General features: G+C 39.0%; 1 protein-coding gene across 1 annotated transcript in view; it reads left to right on the top strand.

Moving 5' to 3' along the window:
* The first annotated feature begins 298 nt into the window (after nt 1-298).
* SLC7A11 (solute carrier family 7 member 11) overlaps nt 299-11,229 on the top strand; it is a 95,424-nt gene continuing 84,493 nt past the window's right edge. Inside the window, exons 1-3 of the mRNA XM_007456890.1 lie at nt 299-575; nt 4,183-4,309; nt 8,528-8,643. Of these exons, the coding sequence (XP_007456952.1) occupies nt 299-575; nt 4,183-4,309; nt 8,528-8,643 (520 nt within the window). The remainder of the gene's footprint in view (nt 576-4,182; nt 4,310-8,527; nt 8,644-11,229) is intronic.

The raw sequence follows: 11,229 nt of genomic DNA on the forward strand, positions 1-11,229 counted from the left end.
GCAGCCTCAGCAGCAAGAGGTAGTCGGGGAGGTGGAGAAACCAGAACACCATGAACGAACGTACAGGTGTTCCTGTGAGTAATTAGATTGCGGAAGGTGAAAATACACCTTAGAGTTTTTACCTGGGAGCACACTAGCGCTGAGAAAGAATCTGAAGGCAAAGAGGAAGAGATCAAATCGGTCAGTCACCCCAAGAGACACCAAAGTTGAAAGTTTGGAGGTTTTATTCTTTTAATTTTTTTTTTTTCTTTCTTTCTTTCTTTTGCTCTGTTTCCTTTTTTCCCTGCGGGTCGCTACCATGGTCAGAAAGGCTGTGGCATCCACCATCTCCAATGGGGGTTACCTGCAGGGCAGTGTTAACGCGAGACTGTCTTCCCTGGGTGGCAAGGAGCCACCTGGGCAGCAGAAAGTTGTGCTGAAGAGGAAAATCAGTCTGTTGAGAGGGATCTCCATCATCATCGGCACCATCATCGGAGCAGGAATCTTCATCTCTCCTAAGGGTGTGCTCCAGAACACGGGCAGCGTGGGCTTGTCCCTGGTTGTCTGGACTGTCTGCGGGGTCCTGTCACTGTTTGGTGAGTGTTGCCGCTTCTCTGGGGGTGTGTCTGTGGGGCTGGGTGCCGTGCTCTCTGGGAGAACAGAGGGTGATTTCTAAGGAGGGAATGAATGGCCAGGGCTCCCCCAGATTTTCTGATCTAGGGGGGAGGTATGCAAACTAGCCACGCACACTCTCCACTGTTGGCAGAATCCTGAATTCCCTGAAATTGCAACCTGTAGGCTGTGCTCGCTTTTCCTGACTAAGGTAGATAATTTTCTGATTTTTTCCCTGTGGCAATGAACGTCAGGGCTAGCTTTGATGAACCAGTAAAATACAGGCAAGCTTTCTGTACCAGGCATTTGTGCTCAGTTACCTGTGTTTGGGGCATCTTGGCAGCTGGCGCACTGAATGAGACACCTGTGAAGTGAAACCCGGTGTGGCCTGTTTAGACACAGAACTGAGTGTTCAGCAGAAGTTTTACTGACTTTTTATTGGCTAAACAAATGGGTGGCAGTCTTTTCCTTTTTAATTTTTTAACTTCACGCGCTTGTCGGTTCCCAGTATTCTTTCAAAAGTCCTTATTGTGGAAAAAAGTGTGATGGCATAGAATTCAATTCCTTCTGTAAATGAGAATATTGCAAGGGTCTGAGCATATTTCACATTTTTTTCAACTTTTCATCTCTCCCCAGTACCCATCAACCTTTGCAATATAAATTGTAAAATTGGAATTGGGTCTTAGTTTGCTGTGTCTGCCCAGCTCTGTTCTCTTCATTTCTAGTTCACTTGGTCTTCAGAGACACAGGTCATTGGCCCACCTGTCTGCTGAGTTAGTCTAAACAGGACTAGTAGAAGTCCTGTTTATTATTATGTCCTGTTTATGATTATTAATTTTTTCTTCAAAATCTAGATCTCTTTTATTGACTTGATAATTAATAGTAAAGAGGTAATAAATGTCCCCTCATGAGGTGGGCACATTACTAGAAAGCTACCTGGGTTAGTTGTGAAGGTGACAAAAACTGGTGAATGGTCCAGAAAATTAAATTTTATTTATGTTATGGGAAAAATGTCCAAGACATATTTGCTCTTCTCTGGCAAACACTGTATTCTGATTTCAAAAGATACTGTTCTTTAAAGGTACTAACTCTTTGTCCAAACTCTAGGACCAAGTACTAACTCTTGGTCCTCCACGGACCAATCCATTTATTCTTAAGGCCTTGCAGTGTTTTCAGCGTTGGTTTGAGCATTCATCTAGAGAACTCCAACTTCCATTATTAGGAAGAAGGTATTTTAAATAAAACTTGTTTAAAAAAAAAGCTGTATAGAAAGATCTACAGAGGAATTACTTTTGGGTTATTTTAGCTTACAGAGAGTTCGTGGTATTCATATGGTGTGGCATGTACGTTTGTAGATGAACAGAGAGAAACTTAACTGTTGATCTTTCTAAATGACTCTATGCCTCCTCAGCCTTTATCTTCTCCAACACGTGGTATATTCAGAACAAATCAGTGTCTGATAGGAGAAACCATAACCAGTTTCCTGGATTTTGCATACTGTGTGCATGCAGCTCCCACTATGTGATTCCATTTTCGCACACAATAAAAGGTTATTCAGATATAGTAAAATGGATGGCTCTGAGCATTAGCTAGTTAAAGTGATGATAGTGATGTTGACCTGTACTAAGAAAATATGCTTCTGCATAAGTATATCATCTCAAGAAGTTCAGGAAAAAAAAAAAAAAAGCTAAAGGGACTAGCTAAGTTTATGCTTGAGTTGGTATTCTTTGATTACTAACTGCAGTGAGTGTGCTCCTGTACTAACCTACTTATCTATATTTGCATTGCATTTATCACTTACGTTACTAGGAACTTTTGATAGGAGTACCTTCTTAACAGGAAGCAAAGCAAAATATAAGGAAAAAAATCCTTTGTCTTAGAACTCTGGGACTAAAAGTAAAGAATTTGTATATTGGATTTACAGTTTTTTTAAAAGCCAGGGTCAATACATGGATTCTTACAACCTATTCTGAACTTTTTTCATCTGGGTAAAATGGTTATGGAGCTTGAGACCTTTAAATGAAAATTTCATTTCTCCAGAACTCAATTTAAACCTGGGGCAACTATCCTGGAGTTTCAGCAAAGCATACAAAGGTCTAGGTATTGATTCTTGGGGGATAAATTCTCAGGTACTTAAGACACTTTCCAATAACATTTTATATTGGCTGCTTCTTTGTACAGCCTACCAACATGGTGACTGGTTTCCAACAGAGAGTGAATTGCAACTAGTTCCAATTAGTTATAAATAGACAGGCTATATCAGTGATCCCCAAATATCAATCTGTAGACTAGTTACTTTAAAATTCACCTGTGTGAATTTTAAAATAATAGATTTTCTTGGATGCCTCTATCGGACAGTCTGGCCTCTCTTGGTTAGAGAGTAGGTCTGGGGTATAGCCTTAGCATTTGTTTTTTGTTTGTTTTTAAATAAACACTTCTCCCCAGGTGACTCTGATACAGTACTAGGTTCAGGAATACAATAAGTGATACAGGAATACAATAACTGACGCTAAGATTTTGCTGAATATCCAAATTACATTCACGTTGGACAGTTCTATGCTTTACTGGTTAGTAATAATTTCCCACACTTTGAGTCCCCAGAGCAGGCCAGGCAGAAATTATGTCTTATGTTTGAATGCTTAGCAGTATGGATAGAACTTTTCACATAATGTCAAAATATATTTTTCATTTTCTTGGAAATTAATTGCTTACATTAGTAGGTATAGCTGTATTTCATGAGCTGCTTTCTGTGTGTCAGGCCCAGCACTGTCCTTGGCACGCATTTTATATTTAAACACACAAACTCCTTGTGATGTGCAAATTAAGATCTTTATTTTACAGAGGATGAAACTGAGGTTTGGGGAGATTATATAACTTGCTCAACTCTGCTAAATGTTAGAATTTGGTCTACAGTTAATTTTACCTAACGTATGTAAGTATGTCGTAGCACCTCTTCTTTTAAAGTGTGTGTGTTATTTCAGCCATACAGAGTGTGTACTTCGAAGACATACAAGAAAAACTTTCCTAAAAACAGAATATCTGCGTCAAAATTCATTTTGTTGACAAACAAAACATATCCTACAAATTAAATGAAGCCTTCCAAAGCCTTGAGTCCATATTTCTCTGGAGAACAGATGAATCTTATTTATTTTGACATGCCACAGAAATATCATTTATTAAAAGGATTCTCAATATAATGAGGTCAATTTGTGATAATTCCTTGTTTTGATGTGAAGTTCTTTGAAAAATAGGTTAGTAATATTGGCATCCATCTACTCTTTTTCTCTTGTCAGGTTTGAGATTCAAAATTCTTAATAATATGATATTGTTTTAGAAGTTTGCCCTTACTATTTCAAGTCAAATTACACTGCTTGAATAGAATGAACTAGATCTCAAATGTGAGGAGGTTACAAGAGGAATCTGGAGGCTCTTAGGAATTCGATGACTGTTATTAATTTTGAAAAAGGATGTCATTCAGATCAAAGGATGTAGTAACATCTCACACAACAGAAACATTGTTGTATCCATTCTACTGCTGGATGACTTGGTAATATTTTAACTTTTCACCTTTTTATTATAAATATTTCACAGGAGCCTTGTCCTATGCTGAACTGGGAACAACTATAAGGAAATCTGGTGGTCATTACACATACATTCTGGAAGTCTTTGGCCCATTACCAGCTTTTGTGCGAGTCTGGGTAGAACTGCTCGTTATACGGTAAGAGCCTACATATAAAAAAATTAAGGAGAAATAAACCTATTCATTATACCTTTTTTTGTTTGTTTGTTTTTTGTTTTTTTGCGGTAGGCGGGCCTCTCACTGTTGTGGCCTCTCCCACTGCGGCGCAACAGGCTCCGGACGCGCAGGCTCAGCGGCCGTGGCTCACGGGCCCAGCCGCTCCGCGGCACGTGGGATCTTCCCGGACCGGGGCACGAACCCGCGTCCCCTGCATCGGCAGGCGGACTCTCAACCACTGCGCCACCAGGGAAGCCCTTCATTATACCATTTTTTAATCACCTTGATTATTTTTAAGTAGTTAGAAATCTACATGTCATGTGATTATGTGGTAAACATGTCTACTTCAGGACATAAAATCTGTGATGCAATACCTTTCTCAATTAATGTGTTTAACGCAATTTTGCCACTGGCGGTAGTTTGCCAACCCTGCCAAACTCTTAAAGCATCTGCTTTTTGTTAATATTCATTTATTCTCCATGACATTTTCAGGACAGATGCTGACTTGAAAAGGATATGAAGCATCAAAATCTACCTTGATAAATCAGACCTTTTGTTTGATTATAAATCATAATTAGATAAAATTAAATGTTATGTTATAGGAACTGGAGTTTTTCTTCTTGTAGATTACACCATTATGCCATCTTAGTTTATTCAGTTTTCGTGACTAGGAAACTTCTGTTCCTAACAATTTAGTATGTCACCAAGTTGGGTTTTTTTTGTTTTTTTTGGGGGGGGGGCTGCATTGGGTCTTCATTGCTGCGTGCGGGCTTTCTCTAGTTGTGGCAGGCAGGGGCTACTCATCATTGCGGTGCGTGGGCTCCTCATTGCGGTGGCTTCTCATTGTGGAGCACAAGCTCCAGGCATGCGGGCTTCAGTAGTTGTGGCACGTGGGCTCAGTGGTTGTGGCACGCGGGCTCTAGAGTGCAGGCTCATTAGTTATGGCGCATGGCCTTAGTTGCTCCGTGGCATGTAGGATCTTCCTGGACCAGGGCTTGAACCCACGTCCCCTGCATTGGCAGGCGGATTCTTAACCACTGTACCACCAGGGAAGCCCGTTACCAAGTTTTATACTCTATAAAAGAACAAAACTTCACTTGTCACAGATGACTCACGTCCTCATCTTAAACAAATCAGTGAACTACAGTTGCGAAAAGCTTTTTTGAGTTTATTTTTGTAAGAATACGTTCCTCTTCCTGATTGCCCTGGTTTAAAATCAAACCAAATATTGCTAAGTCACTCTGAACAGCAAATTTCCTCCAACTTTGTGGGAAACTTATGATGTCACCTGAGAAGTTTAAAAGTATCTTGAAGGCAAATGGCATCCATGAAATGTGACTATAGCACATTCTGATTGCACAGTTTAACATAAATAGGCAGAGAAACTTGCTCTTACTGTAAACTTATCAAACTTACACAGCTGAGAGCTCCTGTGAGCTTTTATCCTGTCATGTGGGGCTAAGTGGCAAATGCAGAGCTAATAAGTATTGACTTAACACTAATCTTGGTTTTTATAGTTCTAGGAGTCTCTTTTTTATCAAGGAGCTTAGAGTAGTATTTACTTCTTTGTTAAATCTGTTCTCATTTTAGACAATTCTGCATTATTTAAAATTTGTTATAATGAAATAATGATAAAGAGGTATTTTGTTCCTTTTCCAAACTCTGGGATTTGCCTGGGATGCGCCTTCCACTCTTTTCTGATAATCTGAATATTACTCTTCAAAGGTCAACTTAAATTCTATCATTTCCACAGTTAAGTTCCTGTTCACCCTAGTTTATAGTATGTCTTTCCTCTCTTAATTCTTCTGAAAAAAATGCAGTCTCTTCTTCTCATTTGACATTGAACATGTCATATAACCTTACTTAATATTTTAGGAATCCGTGCTCTGTTTCCCTGTTAAAACTGCAAGCATTTCAAGCATATAAGACCAAGTCTCACACTTTTTGTAACCCTTATACTACTTAATTCAGTGCCCTGGTTATCAGATATTAAATTCTTCTTGAACCAGTAACTGAAAGATTAAGGTTATAATATTTTGAATACAACATACTCAGCATTCAGATGACTACACTACTGATTTAGAGTGCTGGCCTGTCAGGACAGTAGGCTTTTGGAGCCTGATGTAGCTGGACTTGAGTCCTGCTTTAGTCATGTATTGGCTGATTGTATTGGCAGTATGATGAGCATGATCATTGCATTTGCAGTAGTAGCACCGATACGGTGCTTATGCATTCACTTATTCATTCCACAAACTGCTACTGAATGGTGAATGGCACGTTAAAGACACCTGAAGTCGAGAGAGCCATGGTTCCTATTCTCAAGCAGCTCATGATCAAATGTTACTTTAATCACAGGAGAGCTACAGAAGAAATTACCTAGATATATTCCAGAAGCTTTTTTAATGGGTTCATATATTTCTTTGTAATAATGGACTCACATTACTCAACTGGTTTCTCAGATAGGCAGAGTAATGAATGGCTTGAGGGGTGACAAGATACCTAGGTACTTTAACATTTCTCTTCCACTGAAAACGCCCATGGTACCTAAATACTCACTATTAAAATTGTACATCAGATTAAGTCACTCTTGTCAGAATTAGTCTGTAAAAACAAATCTTAAGGGAAAAAAAATCACACATCAGGGGTCATTTGATTGAATCCACACATTCACTATATATTCAGTATTCATTGGGTTTCTACTGTATGACAGACACCATACTATACACTGAAGATGAAATAATGATTAAGTTGGACACAGCCTTGTACTCATGGATCTCAGGGTCAAATGAGGGAAATAGTTATGAATCAAGACATCACATAAGAGAATATAAAGTTACTACTGTGATACACACTGTGAAAGAGAAGCCATGAGGTTCCAGAAGAGAGTACACTCTGGGGGATCTAACCCAATCAGAGGGCTGGAGAAGCTTCCTTGCGCAAAAGACTGAACTAAGACCTGAGGTATAAGAAACCGTCCGTGAGTTGCAGGGGCCTCAGGCAAAGGGTATATTCATATCCTTGTGTGGGAGGAAGCACACTGAAGGGGAAGGAAAAGCCAAGAGCAGATATAGAGCCTTGAACTGAAGAGGTTTTGCATATCCTGAGCATGTTTTGAAAGCACTACGATGTCATGATCAGATTTTAATTTATACGTCAAAAATTTATGAATGATGGTGACCAAGAAAAATAATCTTGTTGGGGGTGAGGAAGAGGTTCTCTTGGAAAAGAAAAAGAAAAAATCAAGGAATCTGTCATGCTAGTACTGGCAGGTCGAGGTTGGAACACGTAATGGTGGTTGGTTTTCTGACAATTAGGAGTTGGACATGGGTGTTGTATAACCATGAGAAGGAAGATAAGCTGAAAGGGAAGACAGGCAGGACAAAGTAGATAATATCATGGACTTGCCTGTGTATCTAACAAATATGCATTCATATATAGATATATTTAAACTGAAAAGGCATCTGTAATCTTTGCATAGAAATAGTTGAAAAATTAAGATAGAATGGTTTGTTACCTATTTCACTATATACCTGAAGTTATTGCATTTTCTTATTTCATGGATGTTTTCTCCATTTGTAAAATTACAAGAGTACTTTTATTTTTCAACGTATACTTTGCATCTAAATATTTCTGTGGAATTAAGAATAATCACTTGGCTCTTCAAGTTTTGGTCTGTATGGAAAACCAAGGCTAATATGATATCAAGCACATAAGCATATATTGGCAATGAACACTTATTAGTACTAATTTTTTTAAGGTGAGTTTTGTGTTCCTTTTCTGACCATGACCCAGCCCATTAGACCTGCACTGTTAATGCATTCATACTGTGCTGGAGTTTAATTGTTGACTTACTGAGAAAGAAAATTGCTTCTTGTGAAGCCCACCTCTGTCAGGATCTCAAGTAATAAACTCAATTTTTAAGAAAAATTCAAATATGGGAAGGCAGGGGCAAAACTGACAGTACCCAGCCTTGTACCCAAGGAGATGTGAAGTTTAAAGAGTAGCCACCAAAGTTGTAGACAGTATTTCATTTGGAATGTCTATGACAACCTAATCAAATCTGGAGTTCTGAAAATCACAGACTCCCCTATTTAATATGTTCCACATGCTGAATAATAGCACCTCAATGTAGAGCAAGCTTAGTGAAGATGCTCTTTTCTGTTTCTGTAGTTAACCTAAATATGTATTTGTTTTTTCTAGCCCTGCAGCCACTGCTGTGATATCTCTGGCCTTTGGACGGTACATTCTGGAACCATTTTTCATTCAGTGTGAAATTCCTGAACTTGCAGTCAAGCTCATTACAGCTGTGGGCATAAGTGAGTATCATAGGTGTAAATATGAAAAAGAAAAAAAAAATCCCTACAACAGTGATTGGAGACAAAGTTTCTTGAGACTTTTCGTGTGGTGGGACTGCTTCCCACATGGTGTTCTTTTTGCTTACAGTTCATTGCCAAGTTTGTGTTGGAAAACAAAGAAAAGAATAAGGAGGTGGAGTGATACCTGATATGACATTACATGCCTGTTTTGCACTGGGTCAGTAGCTCTGACGGCTAAGCTTTCAAAATAGGCAAACAAAAGCACTTTGTTAGTAAAATAGTAACTGGATTGTACATAAAAAGAGACTTTTACAAATGAAAACCCAATTTTTAAATGGATTCTGTATTGGAAAATATCCTTCCTCACCGATAACGTGTTGAATTAGAACGCACTTAGCCTCTTGGAATGGTGTTTGTGTGTTGGGTGTGTGTAGTGTTCATGCATTTTCTAGTGTTAGCAGCTGTCACTCTCAGTGTTAGGATTTTAGCTTCTTCCAGTATTTGATTCTTAGTAGTGTTTCTCAACTAGGAGTCTTCTTTATTGTCTCTAAATTAGGAAGTTGTTCATTTTCACCAATGGGCACAGATATTAGAACTCTCTTTAAAAAAGGAAATTAAAAAAGAGGAACATGGCCAACATGATATAAGTGATATGAAGTCCAATATGACTCTAACTTCCTGTTATAAGAGTCGACATTCCAAACTCTTAAATATAATGGGAGATGATCACTTACTTGTAGATACTGACTGAATCAGTGTTTTCAGAATCAATATGATCCCACTTGATGAAGTTTGACCTACTTGGAGATAGAGAGCTCCCCAGGAATAACTGAACGGCGTACCCATGAAAGAATTTGTAGTTACACATGGCTGAAATATTTCAACAGAACAGCAAAGGGAGAGATGAACATTTGACCGTAGAGGGGTGAGTGGTCAGTTAGCAGGAAAGAGTTAGGAATTGCACATAAAATATCTCTAGTGCTGGGTACATGTATTTCTGAACTTAAGTAGATTCATCCTGGATTCTCCCCCTTCATTCATGGAACATACACAAATAATTGTTCGGTGAAATCTTTGAAGGGAGACAAAGAAAAATTAGACAGTTCTGAGTTCTGGAAAGGTAATGGTGTTCTTGATTCATCTTGCCCTTGATACATTACTACTGATGTGAGACTTGGGGACACATCACCTTTCTGCACCTCAGTGTTCTCACCTTTAAATCGTGCCCAGTCTCATCAGGTGTCTTGTGAAAATGAAACGATAGTAAAAGAGACAATGTATATAAAGTGTTTTGGAGAATGCCAGAAATTTTTTAAGAATGAAGTTACAAATGGTAGCTCTTTATACTCTTGTGGGAAAACATCTCATCAAATTCCGTGAGACCAGGGGCTTACTCACTGCTGTGTTTCCAGCCCTTCCCATAGCACCTAGCACGTTAATTGTGCTCAGTAAATATTTATTGACAGCTGATTTTTATGAGAAGAGGTCTAAGAATTTTTCTCTAGTAGAGAAGCCAACGGAATGCCTGTGTGTTAAACTTGGAGAATTACACATCTTCAGGTCCCTCAGGCAGCAGGAAGATGGAGGTAAATAGTTTACTCCGATCTAACACCGTGAATTTTTGAATTTTTGAACCATCTTAGCATAGTGGTGATAACTCAGACTCTGGAGGCAAACTCCCTGGAATTGAAAGTTAGTGTCATAATTTCTTAGTTATGTGATTTAGGGCTAAATATTAAACCTCTTTAAGGATTGTTTTTATTTATTGGTAAAATACCTGTGAAAAGATCATTTATCTTGAATGGCTGTGGAAGGGCGAAGTTAGTCAGATTTTTAAGACTTAGCAGAGTGCCTTAACCAGCCACTTGAGAAATGAGAGTGGGGTGGTAGGGGGGCATTACTGAATACTAATTCACCCCCTCGCCTTTTAAAAGTACTCTACCTCGTTTCTGTCAAAATAATAAAAATGAGAAGTTTTTGCTTACCCCAAATCTTGTCCATTCTGGTAAACGTATCAGGCACATGGAAGTTGAACGGGGAAATCTTAAATATTCACATTGGTCTTCTCTCCTCTAGCCCAATACTGACATTACTCCCTTTAACTTTTATGGAACTCCATGAATTTTCACTCTCCTTATAGCTTCAATAAACATTGAAGTATGTTCAATATTTGAAATGATATTTAGTTTTTTGGTTTTGCACTCCTGAAACTAGACCCTGTTTAAGTATACACTCGAATGGCAGAATATTATAATAAAAATATTTCCCTTAAAAATGTGGGATCTAGGGCTTCCCTGGTGGCGCAGTGGTTGAGAGTCCGCCTGCCGATGCAGGGGACACGGGTTCGTGCCCCGGTCCGGGAAGATCCCACGTGCCGCGGAGCGCCTGGGCCCGTGAGCCACGGCCGCTGAGCCTGCGCGTCCGGAGCCTGTTTCTCCGCAACGGGAGAGGCCACAACAGTGAGAAGAGGCCCGCATACCGCAAAAAAATAAATAAAATAAAATAAAATGTGGGATCTAGTCTTAGATACATCCCTAACAGCCTCTCTCTCCATCTCAATTTTCTTTTTTTTTTTTTTTTTTTAAC

Source organism: Lipotes vexillifer, unplaced genomic scaffold (genome assembly GCF_000442215.2).
Source record: "Lipotes vexillifer unplaced genomic scaffold, Lipotes_vexillifer_v1.1 scaffold63, whole genome shotgun sequence".
Classification (NCBI taxonomy): domain Eukaryota; kingdom Metazoa; phylum Chordata; class Mammalia; order Artiodactyla; family Lipotidae; genus Lipotes; species Lipotes vexillifer.